The sequence below is a fragment of the Sciurus vulgaris genome, assembly GCF_902686455.1.
Source record: "Sciurus vulgaris genome assembly, chromosome: 7".
In the NCBI taxonomy this organism is placed as follows: domain Eukaryota; kingdom Metazoa; phylum Chordata; class Mammalia; order Rodentia; family Sciuridae; genus Sciurus; species Sciurus vulgaris.
In genome coordinates, this window is record NC_136467.1 from 113,533,323 (window position 1) to 113,553,196 (window position 19,874).

Sequence of the window (19,874 nt, forward strand, 5' to 3'; positions counted from 1 at the left end):
CCCCGGCCTTTTTGTTAAATGTTTTATTTTGAGACAGGGTCTCACTAAGGGTAAAATTCAATCCAAAGCAGACGAATAGAAATATATGTAATATATAAATGAGTAGGGAGATCAAGGCTGACAAATTTTATGCACTAATTCTACTTTACAAGAACTAGAATTTGCTTCAAAATAACAGTGAATGGGAGATAGTTAAACGAGTGACTATGCTCTGATGACTATTATAGCTACGTAATACATGAAGAATCATTAAACTAGTCTACTTTAAGGTACATTTTAAAATTCTTGTAATAAAAATTTCTTTTTAAATTTAAATTCAAGTCTGGCACTGAGGTACATGTCTGTTAACCCAGAAATTCAGGAGGCTCAGGCAGGAGGATCTCAAGTTTGAGGCTAGCCTCAGCAACTAAGCAAAACCCTGTCTCAAATTTTTAAAAAACTTTAAAAAAAAAGGCTAGGGACGAGCCCAGAGGTAAAATGCTCTTAGATATAAACCCGAGTACCACAAAATTAATTATTAATTTAAAATTTTCAAATTCAATATCTACTCTAACCACCATAAAACATCAGTAAAACAAAATACCAGAGACATTAAAATTTATAAGTATGACTATTTCAACATACCAATTACATGAAATGTTCAAGTGCGTGCATGATGTAAAATTCTTTTATAACCAAAATCAGTTTTAAGCATCACTCAGAGATACAGATGTCTTTCCTAAAATCAGCCCATGTCTCAAACTTCAGACATTCATCAAAACCTACAAAATATAAAAACTTGGCCACCACTGTTCAAGTGAACTTACTTCTTGATACTTCCTAATACCAAACCGAGTTTAATTCAATTTAGGCAACTTCAAGGTATACAGACTTATGCAAACTTGTGAGAAAATTTACACTTAATAACATTTGCTATCTGCTAGTGTTTTAAACGTCTTACAGTATTACAAATTCATTCCCATTAAATAAAAGCTATTACCCACCTGAATTTTACAGATAAGGAAATGTGAGACTCGTAGAGGTTAACTTGCCCTAGGCCACCAAGCCACTAAGCAATGATGCCACTGCCGTTGTGTCTTATTTTAAACCCCAAGACATCAGGCCATATCACTGCTAATAAACCAAGTATCCTCTTTGCCTTAACCCCTGAAATGCAAACATGCCTAAAGAAATTCAAGCTGTGGTACTGAATGGTATTGCCACCAGAGAGCACTCTGAAAAGCAAATTATTCTAGACATATGTAAATCATACCTTAATTAATGGAACTGCCCATCATTCTTTCCCTGATATAAATATTAACCTGTATATGAATTCTGGGACATGAAAAAAGCTAAAAGCTAAACATTTCCCCAGTTTATGCTTTTAAATTCCTGATTCTTTTATTCTTAATAAGCTATAAAACTACAGAACAATAAATAACTCGGAAAAATTTTACAGGAAAAAAAAAAGAAGTAGGGCAAAACATATAACTAGTGTTTAATTATTTGGAGAGTTCGATAAAGCTAATCTTTGCTACAGACTTTAAATGAAAGCAAATGATCAAGTTTCTCTTTTCAAAAAAATCATATTTACAATATTATACTATTAAATAAAAAATGTAGTATAGGATGTCCCCAATTTCCTCCCTTCATCTACACGTTAAAAAAAAAAAAAGACTACGTACATGTCTATGTACAAAAATGTTTGAGGTGATTATGGTTGGACAGTGGACTTCTTTTCTTCTATATTTTTCCTACTTCTCTTAAATTTTCTACAAAGCACAGGTATTATTTTTAGAAAAACATCTAAAAATGTTATTTTTTAAAATGCATAGAAGAGAAACTGTCTAAAAAGGACTGGCCAGAGACCAATGGAAAACCAATGGTCCCCAGGAGATGAATCAGTGGAACCATAAGTGTTTCCTCGGGTCATTACAAAAGAGAGCTGTATGGGACTTATAAAAGTGTAATTGTTACTTTCAAGCTCACTGAGTTTGTTAAGGTTACTAAGCTTAAGTAATTCCAAAATAAACACATTATCCTTGGGTCTCCAATACTGTCTTCAGTAAAGTCTGTTACAGTGAAGTTCAGAAAAATTAAGAGCATCCCTCACTGAAACTCTTGCTTGGGGGCCCAGAATATAACCTTATACCACTGTAAAAACAGGTTTAAGAATACCCAAAATAAATACACTGTTGATGGCAGTTCCACTTCCTAGTCCATCATTCAGCAATATGATCCTATAATAGTGAAGATGTGGTTCAATCACCAAAACATTTGCAAATAAGAGCCCGTGAGTGACTTTCCTTTCATCTCCATACTCCTCACTAGCATTGAGTTTCTTCAGTGAACCTTCCCTTTACTGATGAGATGCAGAACCAAGTAAGTGATTACTGTCATCCTATATCAGAGTTAGCAACCATCCAACTGAATCCCTGCAAAGCAAGCTAACCAGTGAGGGAAAGCCTAATAAAAACATTTCCAAGGGTAGCAAAACACTAACAAAGCATCGTGGAGCACTTTACAGCTCCATAGGTTAGGAAATAAAACATGTGAACTGCCTGAAACAAATTCAAGAAGCAAAATGGTTGTACCAAGGAGGTCCCTGGTCCAGCTCTCAGAGTTCTTGCTAGAAACAACTAAGAAATCTGTCAATACTTTAATACCTATGGCAGAGAGCACAACTTGGGACAGAATATTCCATAGGACTGGGAACTCCTCTCCTACACTACATTACACACTCCAGGGAACATAAGCATAAACCTGCTGTGGTACTTCCAACACATAACACTCCAAACAGCACCGCCCGCCAACTTAATCTTTACCCTAGGTCTTCACTCTAAAGTATTAAGGAAATTTTTTTTCCTGTGTAAAAATATCTGACTTAATAATGAAAATCACTGAGAAAATGGGATCCATTGTGCAGTCAATTTTGCTGAAATATAATCCTCAGGAAAGTCAGGGGTCCTCAGAAGAGTTTTATAAAAACACTGAGAAGGATTTTAAATGTGTTATCTGTGTTCTTTAAGTTACTTTATTTCCAAGAAGTCAATGTTACATAATATTTCTTGACTACATTGACTGTGCCAGTAAAATACAGGGAGAAGTATTACTTCTGGACCTAGTTTCTACCTCTAAGGAAAGTCTTTCCATTTTTATAGCTAACATGACAAAATCCACTTTTCAGCCAAACTTCCTCAACACAGCAGTTTAGATACTATTTCAAATACTATTAAATTTAATAGCAGGCCCAAATTCAGACTTTTCATTTCATTTTTGCACCTACTGGAAATTATTTCACTCAAAATAATTATGTCTTCAGATTATTTCCTATTTCCACTTAAAGTGGAAACAAATTAGAACACTTCGAATTCTATTTGCACTTCCCAAATACAGAAATGACTCATTTGTCTGGCATCATCAGAAAATGAAGTTCTCCACATTCGGCATTTTCCAGATAACTGCAGCCCACAAGAGTGGATCTTGTTCCCCACTATGTCCACCAGAACCTAGAACAGTGTCTAGTACGTAGCAGATGTTCAGAAATAGACACTAAATGCATGAGTAAATTTTTATTTTACTTACTTTTGCATGGCCCTTTTATTTTTAAACATTGACGAAAAATTCCCTACAATGAATTACAGTCATCCTTCCTTTAAAAAAAAAAAAAAAAGGCACTGAACAGAAATCAAGATTTTCTTCTTACTTTGGGTAGCACTAGAAATAGCAATCACTCTACTATGCTACCAGACACTTAATCCTCTGAAGCTATTAAAATGCACAGAACTTTTTGCTACCATGTTAAAATGCCCTCCATGCTATGCTTTTCCTGAAGTGAGCTATCATGCCTGCTTGCTGCTGCTGCTGTTGCTGCTGCTGCTATTGCTGCTGCTGCTGCCGTCGCCGCCCCCTTCTTTTACACACAAATGTCTGGCAAGGTTCTAAAGTTAAATCTGTCTCTAGAGCAGAATAAAATATATGGACTTGGTTATAATTCAAAAGCCTTTTCCACTTACTTCTGACCCGTAACTACAGATTCTATGTATTTAACAGACTCTGGACACACACACACACACACACACACACACACACACATACACACACACGCCCTACCACGTTCTACAGAAAATCTGAGATGGTTCTGTTAGTTTTAAATGGGTATCTTAAGGATTTTAATTTAAGTGCTAAGTTTCAAATATTAATCATGAGTAATGGCTCAAAGAGTAGCTCCAATATAAACCTCAGGGCATAAACACTTGGGAGACACCAGCCACCACAAAGCTGGGTTTCATCTTGCTTGTTAGGTTGTGATAAGGCCGCAATTTAGATTCACTGTTCCAAAGTTCATGGCAGCAAAAATCAACACACTGGCAGCCATGGTGCACTGTGCTTGCCCAGAAAGGCCTGTCTCCCTAAACCTGAAAGTGGAAAGGATAATTTAAGTGTATCATTTAGTTTATACAATGTAACTGGGGTTCCTTCCCCACAACAAACTTTGAATAATGTTTATAATTTAGCAATCAACTGAAATGATGAAAGAATTACCACAATTGAAATAAAATATTTATGTATTTTAAACCAGTAAAGCTGTGTCTTCAAAAGCAAAGAGAAATATAGTTCTGAATTAGGGATGGATACAAATAAAATGGGGGATTTGTTTATTTGGGTCTCTGAGTTGCTTTTCTTCTCAAAGATTTAATGAACTTTCATTTGAAATAAGCATATTTTACTAAATTAAAGGATCTGATTAAGTATTTCTTAAAAGTAACTAGCTGGATAAACAATAAAGAAAGTTATCCAGGAGTCAAGAAGAGAAAAATTACTTCAGACTGTTTTATGAATATTCTTCCAAAGTCACCAATCCTTCAACAAAAATAGTTCAACGGAAGATTTCAGTTCCTGGTACTGAACTGAACAAAGAGAACCACATGTTTTTAATGGTTGCTCATAAACGACCCAAATAAATCTCCAAAGGAACAGCAGTGATTCTTTCTGTATTTTTCCCTTCAAAATTCACAAGACCAATTCAACATCGAAATAAAAATTACTGTACTTTATGGCACCACTCACTTTGTGACACATTTATTTGCTGTCATGAAAGTTAGTGCCTCAACAAACTAAATGAGATTTAGGGAAAAACTTTTTTTTTTTTTTTTCCTTTTTATTTTAAACAGCACAAAATGTCCTTCCCATTTGCAGCAGAAAGAGTTTACCCACCTCAAATGAGATTTTCAAACTAAGTGAGAGACCTACGTATTTATATATAAATGTTACAAGGAATCTTTCCAAATAGCTTTCCAATCAATTATGATGCTGACCTTAGATCAGAATTACACTGTTAACTACCATTTATAAGAAATGAAGCCTACACAACAGAAGTATAATGTACAATTTAACCACTGATGGTCTACATTCCCCAACTTTAACTCAAAATTAAAACACAGAGCAACAGCACACCCTGCTGGAAGTTAGTAATACAACTAGAATAAGCAGCAGCCCTGAAATAAGATTTCACCCAAGATGAGAATTACTTAAGAAACACTAATTTCCCACTAACTGAAAACAGAGGTTCATGGGCATTAACCTTCAGATGCCTACACATGTGATCTTAAAGGTTAAATTAAAACTTAGAATAACCTTCAAATGAAAAGATACTGCTTCTTCCTAATCCTTTCTCTGGTTCCACACAGCCCCAACCACCTCAAGTGATTTTACTCTGTCTGGATTTAACCCTAAACAAAAATATTCTCAAATCTGTTTTCTGTAAAGAAAAACTAGTAATTTCATAAAAGAGGAAACTGAGGCCATTTTCTGCAAGCAACTGCTTTAAGTACCCCTTCTCCTTCCCACCCCATCTTGGTCTTTGATATATCCCTAAAGACCAACATCAGGAATCCACAAGGCAGCCTGGTGGTCTATGAACCACAATTTACATGCCACTGGCAAAACCTATACAGATTCTGGAATTCAAAACATGCAGACTATTTTAAGAAACCACATGCCATGAAACTGCATCTAGTAGGTTTCAATGTTTACATAGGCATGGAAAATCCTAGAAGCCATTGTCTAAGTAATCCAACTCTACCCTCTAACTCAAACTTACAGGAATCAGAAGATAGAAAAACTATCAAAGTTTTGTACGTGTGCTGCCTTGGCTATAGAAAGGAAACTCGATACCACTGAAATAAATCTCTTCATAGAAAAAAGAGACTATTACAGTATTAATCTACATTGTTCTGAGTAATCAGTTATCAATTTGGTGCCTGCTCCCACATCTAAAAGGTACTGACTGACCTGAGGTTAACCTGCAGGGTACTCTTTAGAAGGCCAGTAATTGTGAAAACCCAATGAACAAGGTCAAGAATGATCCAACGCTTCAGTTTAGTTTCCATCAAAAATTGCAAAGGCAAAAAGCAGCTCAAGTTTATTTTACTGAAGGTGTAACCAGTGGCATTATTTACTTCATAACTTAAATCAAGGTACATTTGAATTCGAATTTTAAAGGGATACCAACCTCAAGCCTCTTTTCAAGTGATTCAATTCTGTCCTTTTTGCTAGCTAGATTAGCCCGTGTGTAGCGGCTCTGCCCAGGAAGATATAAAACTTGACTGTAGCATTCTTCCCACACCTGGTTATAAGCTTCACTGGAGAGTTCTCCATGGCTCATTCCTTGTTTTACCACTTCCATCTCCTGCACAAGAACATCCTGGGCCTGTTTAGAATAATAATTTCAGAGAGTTTAAGTACTCCAAATACTTGTCATCACCAGAGGAGAGTTTAAAAAGAGTTTTTTCCTCCTTCCTTAGGCCGAAGCAAGGAGTTTTGGTTGGTTGATCATTTTGTGGAAGGATGAGGGGGCAATACCTAAGCCTATAATTCATATTAATTGAATTACTATGTCTATAAGTCAATACAGACTGATTTTAAAATGTCAAGCATCTGTTTCCCCAACAATATAAACATCATTTGTTTTTACTCGTAGCAGATACCATTTCTCAGTTAATAATCTATAATGTGTCAGAAACTTAGTTTAAAAATTTTACCCATATTATCTCCAAAGATCATAACTACCTTACAAAGTACCAATATTCACCTGAGGTTTTTTTATTGTTTTTTGTTTGTTTGTTTGTTTTTGTTTTTTTGGGACAGGGATTGAACCCAGGGGCACTTAACCACAAAGTCACATCCCCAGCCCTCTTTATTTTTAATTTAGAGACACAGCCTCACAAAGTTGTTGAGGCTGGCTTTGAACTTGCAATTCTCCTGCCTCAGCCTTCCAAGCACTGGGATTACAGGCATGTGCCACCACATCGGGCTTAACCTTCTTTTAAAGCTGATGAAACTGAGGCTCAGAGACTAAATTTGTTCAAGACCACATCACTAGTAAGCAGACAAAGAATCTAAGCCAAATGGCACCAAAGGTTGGGTGTGCTCCATTCACTTTCCCATTCCACCTCATACTCATCACCTCACAGTACAGTGAGGGGGAATCAGGCCTCTTTTTGACAAAAGCCTTTTTTTTCCCATCCTGAAAGAATACCCCTAACATTGCCAGAGAACCAGAATGGAGGCATAAATGAAGATCATAAACTAGCTTCAGTTCGCTACAAAAGGAACAGTTTAAAATGACAGAATGACAGGGAAGACGCAAAACAGGCGGGGGTCAGATCACAGCTTTAACATTTAAGTAGCTGTCTGAATTGTTTAATTTCTCTGAGCCCATTTCTCATCCACAAAATGGAGATAACACCTCCAAACCTGATATGTTTGTCATTAGGATTAAATGAACAATATATGTAAAGAGTTCAGTCCAACACCAGACACACAGAATTCCATGAACATATCACAAACCTGTTCTAGACCCTGGCATTGTGTGGCTAATGAAAAACTGACAACCACCTTCTAATGCCTTATAGAAGATTTTCAATCATTCCAGTAATGTTGGAAAATAAACACGTCAATATATGTTTTTAAAAAATCAAAAGAAATGACAAAAAAGAACCCAAAACTTTAACAAAACTGCAAAATTATGTACATAGAAAATAAAGTACTGATATTGTTAAGCAACACCTCTCAAGGGAAACGGAAAACACACCATTTTAACATACTTAATGAAAATCTGAAACCTCATTCAAAAAGAAACGGTACACTCTGAAATTATACATAGTAAAAATTTACAAGTTTAGCTCTTATCAGGAGAGAATGTAGAATGTAGAATGTCATCTTTAAAGAGTAAGAATAAAGAATCTGCTTAAAATAGCTGTTTCAAATTCTTTTGGAACAAAGAGGAATTCACAGACAAAATATGGGAGAATATTTAATATTATCTGTTTCAAATAATCCCAAAGCAATATTTAGAACTGTTACTTTTAAAGGTTGTATTAGAAATGTATCCCCTATAGAACCTCTAAAAGCAACAATTTGATCCTTGTTTCATATTTCCATACATAAAATAAATTTAGGAATATTTATTTTCTAAATTCCTTTTCCTCATATTTTCACTGTTCAAGTATTGATTTCAGAACCTGAGTCTCAACCCTAATTCAATGATTAAATGTGCTTAACAGAAGGCACTCAACAAAAGTCAGTTTCACTATCCCACTTACCAAAAAAAGGTAATTCAAAGTTACTTAGAAATCAGGGGCAAGTTGTTGATATAAATCTAAACCCTCCCCCCTTTTTCTACTGTCTAAAACTCCTATAAGAAATATGTACTAGTTTATAGTAATACATATTTTTCTGAAAATAGTGAGAAACTGAGAAAGGTGTAAAGAGGGATAATGCATTAGAGGAGATGGGAGAAAGAATCCTGTAATTTCTCCCAACTGTGCAGGAGCTCATTTCAAATTAGAGTGATCACTGCCCCTCAGGGTCTAATATTAAAAGAAAAAAAGAATTAAGCAAATGACTGCTTTACTTCTGCCTTAGCCCATTTTTTGTTGCTAAAACAGGAAACCACAGATTGGGTAATTTTAAAAAGAAAAAAAATTTCTTTCTCACAGTTCTGGAGGCTAGGAAGTCCAAAATCACAGGGATACATCTGGTAATGCTTTCTGACTGCACCGTAACACAACAGAAGGCATTAATCCCAAGATAACTCACTCACTCCAGATAAAACCAACCCACTCATGAAGGTGTAGCCTTCAGATCTAATCACTTAACATTATTACAACAGCAATTAAATTTCAACATGAGTTTTAGAAGAGAATTTCAAACACAGCAGCTTCCAACTAGAAAATAAACTATTTTCTTATGCTACTGTACAGATTTCTATTCATAATCACAGATATTTGATCTATCAAAGCAGAAAGAATAAAATGCATATTGAGGGAGACTTTATACAAGAAATTGTTTCCTTATATAAAAGAGTAGAGGGAAATCATGAGGGGATTTCATATAAAGTATTTCATATAAAGTATTTCCTTTCTTTGAACAGGTGAATGGTTTAATCTATAAATTTTTTTAAAGAATTTAACCTTTATTTTATTTATTTGGGGTTTTTTGTTTTGTTTTATTTTGTTTATCTGGTGCTGAGGATCAAACCCAGTGCCTCACCTGTGCTAGGCAAGTGCTCTATCACGAGCTACAATCCCAGTCCATCTATAAATATTTTCAAAGTAGATGGTCCCCAAATAACAATGGTTTGACTTTTTATGTTACAATGGTATGAAAGCAATATGCATCCAATTCAATCTTTACTTTAAATCTTAAATTTTTATTTGTTTCTAGGATAGCAATAGGCAGTATAATACTATCTTGAAAGGCTGGCAAGCTGCTCCTCCCATAGCTCCCGGAAAACCACACGATCATTCTACAATGTACTGTGTTGATAAACCATGATATCTGATGGGTTAGGTGTACTAAGTGCTTTTTCAACTTAACAGTATTTTCAACTCATAATGGGTTTATCAGCATATAACCCCATCAAAAGTCAAGAAGGATCTGTATGTAAGTGAGCTTTAAAGGCATTCAATTCTTTTCAGAGATAGCAGAATTGAACACAGAAAGTGGCAATTGCAGCAATTATTGAACAAATCAATATATTTATGAATCAAAACACTTTGCCACCAGAACCAGGGTTTATCTGATACACATGTGAGGTGAGAGTAAAGTATGTCCTTTTCCTAACACTTAATATAAACATCTATCTCCTAACCATATGCTTCAGTTGTTTATGAATATTAATGTGGCAAAATAAGTTCACATTTGTCCACAACACACACCATCTAACAAATACTTAAATCTCATGACAGAAATATTCCTGCTCAATCATACCTTTTTCAGCTCTTCTTTGGAGAACTTTTCATAAGGGTTATGTTCCAGATAAGCAATGTGCTCAGAATTGTTAGTACCAAATACAACAGTTTTTCCTTTCTTATTTCCAGAAGGCTCATAGGGGTGATGTAGAAGGTCATAATGAAGCATTGTGATCATTTCTTTTTTGATTAGTTCTTCACTTTTCTGTAAATCTGTTAGAGGTGGTTCTACATTTAAGGGTCTTAGAATAGTTTCATTCACCTAAAAATTATAAAACAAGTACAATTACCAAACATATCAGTGCAACATACTTATGTTATTGCTTTTATAGCAAGAATTAAATAGCAGTTCTACATTTTCAAAAGCATTTTTTTTCCTTCTAAATTCTTACTGTGATTTAAAGACTCGATTGGGACCTGCTTTACTATATTCCAGGAAGTAGATGAAATTTTGTTTTACAGTATTTATGAATGATGTAAAAAGCATCAATCATATAAAAAGAAACTTAAAACTTCCTAAGTCAGAAATTTCAATACTTACTTCAGATGGTCTTGGCAAATCTTTCTGGACAGCTTTGTGCATTCGTTTCATTTCCTTTACACGCTCTGCCTCTCGTATGGCCTAAACAATAATTTTATATCCATTATTGCAGCTATACAGTATTTGACACTTCTCAATAAAGCTAAAAACATTTTAGTGTGTAAGATCAAGAATGTTCAAAAGCTAAATCTGTAGAAATTTGTATGCATTTGTAGAAAGGTGACAGTAAGGCCATGAAAATTAATCTATCCTTTCATTCTCAAAACAATAGAAACTAAGAAATTTCAATGTCTGCTACAGCACTCTCCAAATTTATCTGGCTCTATATATCAGACAACCACTTTTCTTGTATAAATGAGAATCCTGAACTCAAAGGAGACTTCCACAATACAATCCTTCCCTTTCACCCCAAAGCTACTGACTTATAATTTAAAAAGCTAGTCAATGTTTCCTGATTCTCAAGTTATAAATAATATGATAATATATTAAAATTTCATGGCATTTCTGAGAAAGCAAATGTAATTCAAAGTAGCTGAGAAGGCAAAATATGAAAAGTACCACCCACTGCGCCCCATGAAAAAGTACATTCACATGGTTCACCTCTAAAATACGATTTATACTGATGTCATTCTCACATCAATCCCGAGATTAAGACTACATAAAATCATCCTAAAATAGACTGCCACAGAATTAGTGAAAGGGGTCACATAAACTCAGTTTTAGTTTGGAATTTACTACTACTTACCAACCATAAGACTTGAGAAAAGTTAACTTAATTCATTTGAGCCTATTTCTTCATTTTGAAAATGGAGCTAACACATTACTGGGCTATTATGTGCAAATGAGAAAATAATTAACTATAAGATATATTAGTACAACATATTACTATATATTTCCTGATACACTCTTCCCAATTTCCAAATTCGTTTTTTTATTACACTGACTTAAAACTATTTACCCAACTAATCTAAGATGACTTACTTTTAACATCTTTTCTCCACTAGATTTAAGTAAAGACTATTTGTATTTTAGAGAAGCATAATGAATTTGACAGAGTATTTAAACTTCTCTGTACATATGCATTTCAAAAATACCCATCAAGAGACTGTGAATATACTATGATTTACATAAGTGAATATAAATTAATCATGTAATTTAGGATAAATTTTTTTTAAATATCAAAAAAACCTTCTAAGTAGAGTTCTTGAGACATTTTAAAAAACTCCTCATTCTTTAAGCCTCCTGACACATTTAGTCCCACTCACTCTTCTTTATAGCACAATTACCCACCTGCTTTCGAGCATCCACGTCAGCAGCATCTTCAATGTAAGTATCATCTACTTCACGGTCTTCCAGCTCCTTCTCAGCATTTTCAGGTAAAACGATTTCAAAATCATTCTTAGGGGCAGGAAGTCCTAACAATCCTAATCGGAGATGTTCACGAGATTCTCTTTCCTATAGAAAAGAAATGGTACTTCTCACTTATACACATTAAGTATTCAATAAATATTCTATAAAAATTTCAAAAAACCAATTACCCCAAAATAGGATGTTTGGAAATCACCTCCACTAGGGCAGAAAAAAGACTAGATTTTCACTTGGAAGAATATATTTCTGACAAGGAAATTTAATAGCAAATGAAAAGAACAAATACAAAAGTTAACTTGTTCTTGGACTAATAAAAAGTTCCCAAAGCAACCAGCAGATACCCAAAGTATTTTCCAGTACATCCTTGGCTCACCTTTCCAGTCTTGTCTCCCAAGTCCCCTAGAATACAAACATCATTAAGACAAAGGACATCCCCTCAAATTTCTGAAGAGTGTTTTGCACAAAATAGGTTCTCAATTTGTTTAATTCATAGATAGCTTTTCAGAGTTGGCGTTAGTAGATATCAATTTAGGCACTAAATCATAAATTAACTACATGTATAAATGAAGTTAGAATTAATTTATAAACTAAAGATAGATCAGTATCACTGGAACTCATTTTTTAAAACTTCACAACAGCCTGGCAGAGTGGCATGCAGGAGACTGACAGGAGGATCGTTGAGTTCAAAGTCACCCTCAGCAATGGCAAGGTGCTAATAAGCAACTCAGTGAGACCCTGTCTTTAAATAAAATACAAAATAGAACTGGGGATGTGGCTCAGTGGTTGAGTGCCCCTGAGTCCAATCCTTGGTCTCTGCCCACCCCAAAAAATTTCACAATGATTTTCTTTGAAATCAAATAATAAGGCCCAATAATGAAGTAATAAAAGCAGTAACATGGGCAGAAGCAAAAATTCTAACTATTTATAGTTAGCTTTCTATATCACTTTGTAATATATACAAAAGAAAACTTCTTGAAATCAAAAAAAAAAAAAAAAAAAAAAAAAAAATAACTTGGCTTTGAGATCAAGGCTGTCCTAAATATATGGAGCAAATAGGAGGTCAGGTTCAAAATCTAATTGATGAGGCTTTGAAACTCAAAATTTCATTCATAGAAACAAAGAAAAAAAAAAAACAAAATACATGTATTCCCCAAGAAAGGAAAAGTATTCATTAGGAAGTGATAAAAATTTAAATTATAAGAGATATAAGGAGCATTACTTTCAACATTTTCAATACTCAAACATATTAAGAGTAAGAAAAATAGACTTATAAGCCCAAAAGGTTCCTCCCCCACCACTTTCATCAAGTCTTACAAATCATTTTTGTTTTCTGGCATTAACAGATGTATAGATTCCTAAAGTATATGTAATACACACTGATGAGGGGAATTTTTACTTTGGTGCCCATAAGATATTTTTAAAACATTTTTTCAGAGCTGGGAATACAGTAAGCTCAGTGGTACAGCGCCTACTTATTAGCATGATCAAGGCTCTAGGTTCAATCCCCAACATTATCCCCCGCACCCCAAAAAAAAAATTTTTTTTTTAAGAGTATCAAAAAGTGGCTGGGATTGTGGTTCAGTGGTAGAGCACTTGCCTAGCATGTGTGAGGCACTGGGTTAGATTCTCAGTACCACGTATAAATAAATAAATAAAATAAAGGTCTATCAACATCTAAAAAAATATATTTGAAAAAAAATTTTAAAACTACAAAGCAAGTATTAAAAGGGAATTGACACATACCATCTGTTTCACATAAGAGGGATCACTATAGTCTGCCATTCCATCTTCTGGATTAATGTTTAACTTGTCTCTAAGTGGAGTTCTACCTGGAGTAGAATTAGTAACTGGTTTGGGGGTTGTTCCACTCCGGGGAGTTAGCCCTTCAGCTCCATTAGAAGGAGTCCTAGAAAAACAGAAATCAATTAATAAAAGTGCTACTTATACTTGGATTGTGCTTTCAAATGTTTTTCGCATACATTATTTAACAGGGAATGTAGAAGATATGGAAAAAACAAAGATTCCAAAAATTATGTCTGCCTGGTTTTAAGTTAGTTTTCTAGGTTAAAATAAAGGTTTGGTTTAGTTAGCACAGAATGCAGTATTTTTCTTTTACTGATTTCTAACAGTCATTACATTTGACATTATCTTCCTAAACAAGGTCCACTAAACATTATTTCAACTTTTTCTTCATGTGTTAAAGTGGCTAAGAACAGGTAGTGGGCAGGGAGGCTGACCACCACACTCAATGGCTCCAGACAACTCTTTTGAGTTCAGGGTGTCTGTCTTATCATTTGTCTCCTCCCCATTAAGTTGTTGGTTCTCACATCATTAGTCATTACTGTCATTATCATCGACTGCATACTTTAAGTAATTCATTCCTTCACATTTTATTTGGAAACCACACACCACACTTTTAAAAACACATCCAGGTATAAACAGGCTCTGGGTGAAGATTAAGAAGCCTCTTCTAGCAATAAAGTCCATAGACAAAGCCATCATGGTGACACAGGCCTATAATTGCAGCTACTCATGAGGTTACACTGGGAGGATCACGAAGTCTGCAGCCAGTCTGGGCAACACAGCGAGATCACATCTCAAAAAATAAAGAAAGGACACAGACTTTGCAGCAACTTATGTTTTAATTAGTTCAAAGCCTTTTGGTGGGTGACAGAAGTGCTTACTTCCTGTATCTTGGCTGTGTTCCAGACTGGTGGTGCTGTCATAGAGCTGTTCCCAATAGCTGAGGTGTTACCATATAAGAAATGGTCCCTCCCCCACAAGGAGCCTACAATCTAGTTGAAAGACAAGACATACACAGGAAAAGAAAGATTAGTCTCTCTTTAGCCTCACAAGAAGTGTTATGTCATACTGGGATTGGCTGCCAGTGCTTCTCGATTCTGCTTTCATGAATAAATTTAACAGTCTAAAGAAACCTAAACCCATAGAAGGACATATCCAAACACTTGTACTTGAAATAGTCATCCCTTAAAAACTCAAATTCCATTTTAATATGACTTGTTTCCATACATTCTCCTTTTCAAAAAAGTAGCTTAAAACAAAAGAACTGCAAAGTAATACTGAACACTAGTTAATAACATGCATGTGTATTTAGGCATGAATGTGGACTGATTATTTGCAACCTACTTTAAATACTTTATTTAAAAAATAAAGTGGATTGATAAATGGACAGATGTGTGATAAAGTGAATATCACAAATTACATAAAGTAAAATGTTAACAGTCATAGAAACTAAGTGACTGGGTATATGGATGTTCATTTTGCCATTCTTTCATATTTTGTGAATGCTTAAAAAAAAAAACTTTTTTTTTTTTTTTGGTACCAGAGATTGAACTCAGGGGTATCAACCACTTAGCCACATCCCCAGCCTTTTATTTAGAGACAGGGTCTCACTGAGTTGCTAGCGCCTCCCTGTTGCTGAGGCTGGCTTTGAACTCAAGATCCTCCTGCCTCAGCCTCCTGAGCAGCTGGGATTACAGGCATGTGCACCCAGCTGAATGTTTAAAATTTTCAGATAAAAATGCTAAGGGAAAAAACAATAAGACATACATTAAAAATATTACAATTTTTATAAAATTCACCAATTGATCACTAACAATGGATTCATCTAATCTTTAAAATCAAATATAAAGTGTTCAGAAACAAGGTGATAGCATCTGAAACTTTCCAAATAAAAATGGCACAGTATGTAACCATTTCCTTGATACCATTAAGGTTATTTATTACCATGAGTAAGGAGAAAGTAAAAAAAGCAACTTGAATACTTATTTATATTCTTTGTCAACACACTAAAACAAACATGCTGTCCAAGTTCTTGGACTCAAGGTTTTCCAAAACACAAAATATGTTTATTTTTACAATACCTGAATGGGGTAGAAAGAACTGTGTTTGGAGTCTGTACGACTTGCCGCTGTGGAGTCACACCTGAGAAGTCACTCTCATGCAATGGGGTATTAAGTCCACCTTTTAAAGGGGTATCCACATTGGTCAAGGCCATGAGGTTCTGGGCTTCCTATTAATAAGAAACAAGGAAGCATGTTTAACAGTCTAGATAAGCTAGCAGAATCCTCTTTTCTGATCCTATTTTAAAAAATCTTGAAGCAGCCAAAATTCTTAGTTCTCAGTGAAAACAAATATTACACCATGATAGATTTCAATACTACCAATCTTCTATCAATCTAACACATCAGAAGTCATAAATTCTAGAACACAGTTTTACAAGTCAAGGTATGCTGTTAGGGCCACACATATGAAACTGTCATTGTCCAAAAGCTTCTCCTATTACCCGTGCCACATCTCTTTATAATCATAACATACTAAGAAGTGAAATTTCCCAATGTGAGTTGAGGCCAAATGTCCAAACACCCAGCTTTAAGTCTGGTCCTCTTTACTAATTCTTTATCCAGTCTTCATTAGCGTCTCTGTTTCTTCTACTGGGAAATTAAGATAATTCAAGTGACCAATACACTTCACAAGACTCCTACAACTAGGCTCCTCTCAGAAGTCTTGCCTGATCTCTAGGCAAAAAGGAATATGTTCCCTTTCATCCCTCCACCATAACCCTGTCCTCATTACCTCCTTTGTACCTATGAATCTCTTGATCCCCAACTCAGAGACTGTGGCAAGCTTTATTTTCCAAAGATGGTCACAATCATCTCTTTCACACTGCATGTTTGATTCAACCACAATTATGAAAAGGCAAGGCTCTAGATCCCCTGCCCTTGAATGTAGGTGGCCTTGTCATTCACCTAAAACCAACAAAATACATTACAAGTGACACTGTTTGACTTCAAAGGTTAGTTTAGAAAATATAATGTCTTTTCCACCAAGTTCACTGCAACACTCACATGGGAGCCCTGAGACACCACATGAGAATTTCAACTGTTCTGAGTACACTATGCTTAGAGAAAACCCAAGCCAGATTCACTACATATTCCCTGGAAAGAAGCCAACCAACAACCAGTATCAACCACCACATACAGAAAGATCTATCAAGTCACCCTCATGTTCTGAGTCTTCCTACCTGGAGCCTTAAATATCATGGAGCAGAGATAAGGCACCTTTCTTCATGCCCTGGGCAAATTTGTAGCCCACAGAAATCATTAGCAAAGTAAAATATATCAGGACACTAAGTTCTGAGGTAAAACAAAAATAACCAGAGTTAATCCATAATTTTGAATATTCTGATTCATGAGAAAGAACCCTGAATTTCACATTATCGAAGTCCTATTTGTGTTTTTTGCTATCTAAATACAAGTCATTTCCTGGAAAGAAATTTGTGTGGGTTTAGAACTTATGCAGGAGAACTAGGAGAAATAAGAATCAAGTTGCAAAATCTATATACTCCCAGAAATATAGAATACATGCCAATATTTCAGGCAGGCAAAGGCATAAAATACATTACACTTAAAGACCCCCAAAAAGGATCAGGCTGAGGAGTAGAGAAGTCTGACACAGTAGGAGATGATCCAGTAGAATGCTAGTACATCAGAAAGCTGTCTCTACATTGGGGATTATTCTCTTATCAACTATGTTACACAGGGATATTTTCCAGAATGTCCTTCCCCATCCATATGGTTCAAAAGTAAAATAAAGGTAGAGGAAGAAGTAGAGGTAGAGGTGGGAAAGAGGAGGTAGCAAGCACTATACTCTAAAGGTTGTTTGTTGAAGTTGGTGAGACACATGCAGAAGAGCTGGCAAGTTTTAGCAGCATGCCCTTGCACTTCTCTACCCAATAGCAATCCTGCACCCATCCCAAGACCTTCAGCTGCAAACACACAAAAAACAGTAGACACAAAGAACCAACATCCCCGACAGCCCCCTTCATGCCTAGCTTCCAATTTCCCTACAAACTCTCCTTTTCAGATCTTTACTTCCCTACTTTTTTCTGCTATTGTGCACAGATTCAATTCCTTTCATAAATTCCTAATTCTATGGTGTTCATGGTGGTTCTGTTCCCCTTAATAAACCCTAACCAATGCACCCTAGGACTAGATTCAAAGAGGCCAAGAAACAAAACTTCTCTTATCCCTGTCTACCCATCTTGGCAACCTTGGCACCTATATCACACATAGAACACAGACATCCAACCAATAAAAGCGCAACAAGTAAAGATGAATTTACCACATTTTTCATTAGAATAACAGGTATTTTATCACACTTAACCAGACTAAATTCTCAACTTCTGTCAGTTTGTCTCAGAGGTTCCAAAAAGCTTCAACCAGCTGGGACCATTCTCTAATACCTTATTGAGGCAGAGACTGCTAATTGTCACAAAAAGCATTCTCTTATTCTATATAACAAAAGTCTCCATTTTTAACCAGGTTGCCAAAAACAAAACTATATTACCCATTGTTCGATGTGGTGTGTTATGGTATGTTACGTACCTAAGTTCTGGTCAGTGCAACAGAAGCAGAAATGATAAATGCAACAGATGGGTTCTTAAAAAGGGAGACAGTAACCCTTGTTCTCCCTTCATCCTTCCTGCCAGCTAGAGGCAGGAAGGTTGGCTGGCACTGTAGCCACTGTACCTACCAAAGGGAGATATTGTGAAGGAAAGGCAGATGTGGGTCAGAATAAAACAGATCACCCCTAGGTCCCTGATACCAGAAAGTACCATAGGAGACCCAGTCTGTTTATCTCTCAACATAAAAAACATAAAACAAAAAATAAACTTTTCTTCTATGTAGGCCACTGTTAGGGTTTTCCATTAGAACTAAACTTAATTCCAACAAAAACACTCACTTTACAGATAACTACCCAAAGTCTTTTAGAAGATGAGTCCAAAATTACAAACCCTAAACACTGCATATGTCCTAGCCTCTTGGTATTTTTTCAAAATAACTATTACTCTCTAAACATTCTTTCATTATTACCTCAATATTCTTTAAGTCAGTCTTCAAAGTCTATATTAAACACACAAAAGGATAACACAAAGCTATAGTAATCAAGACTGTGGTCCTGGTATAGGATAGCTATAGTGACCAATAGAACAAAATTCAGAATCCAGAAATATTCATGGTCAACTGGAGTTTTTCAAGGGTACCAAAATCATAATATGGGGGAAGGAGTATTTTCAACACATGGTGCTGGAAAAACTGGATATCCACATGCAAAAGAATGAAGTTGAGCCCTTATCTCACATTCAGTAAAATGAACTCAAAAATGAATCACAGACCAAAATGTAAAAGCTAAAACTATAAAGCTTTTAGAAAAAGACATGAGGAAATCTCTCTAACACTGGATAGTGCTACATAAGGCTAAATGCAAAAAAAAAAAAAAAAAAACCTACACATCATGAAATTAAAACTCTTTTGTGCTACAACTGAGAACATGAAAAAGGAAAAAGACAAACCAAAAAATGGAAGAAAATATATGCAAAATATACATTAGATTAAGGAATAATACCTAAAATATACAAAGAATTCTTACAATTCAATAATAAAAAGATAAACAGCCCAACTGAAAATGGGCAAGGATTATGAGTAGTCATTTCTCAAAAAAATGTTTTAAAAAAGAGTCAAAAAACACATTTGCAAAGATGCTCTATATCTGTAGCTACCAGGGAAATGCAAATCAAAAACACAATATGACACCACCTCTTGCCCAGGATGTAGAATCATAGGATGGTTATAATAAAAAAGACAGATGATAACAGTGTTGACAAGAATATACAAAAACTGAAACTGTCACATATTTCTGACAGAAAA

At 35.2% G+C, this 19,874-nt stretch overlaps 1 protein-coding gene across 1 annotated transcript in view; it reads right to left on the bottom strand.

Annotated features, from left to right (window-relative positions):
* CDC5L (cell division cycle 5 like) overlaps positions 1-19,874 on the bottom strand; it is a 50,476-nt gene that overhangs the window by 11,591 nt on the left and 19,011 nt on the right. The window contains exons 9-14 of the mRNA XM_079147681.1: positions 16,029-16,177; positions 13,888-14,050; positions 12,067-12,231; positions 10,777-10,857; positions 10,255-10,497; positions 6,494-6,691 (exon numbers count right to left, since the gene is read on the bottom strand). Of these exons, the coding sequence (XP_079003807.1) occupies positions 6,494-6,691; positions 10,255-10,497; positions 10,777-10,857; positions 12,067-12,231; positions 13,888-14,050; positions 16,029-16,177 (999 nt within the window). The remainder of the gene's footprint in view (positions 1-6,493; positions 6,692-10,254; positions 10,498-10,776; positions 10,858-12,066; positions 12,232-13,887; positions 14,051-16,028; positions 16,178-19,874) is intronic.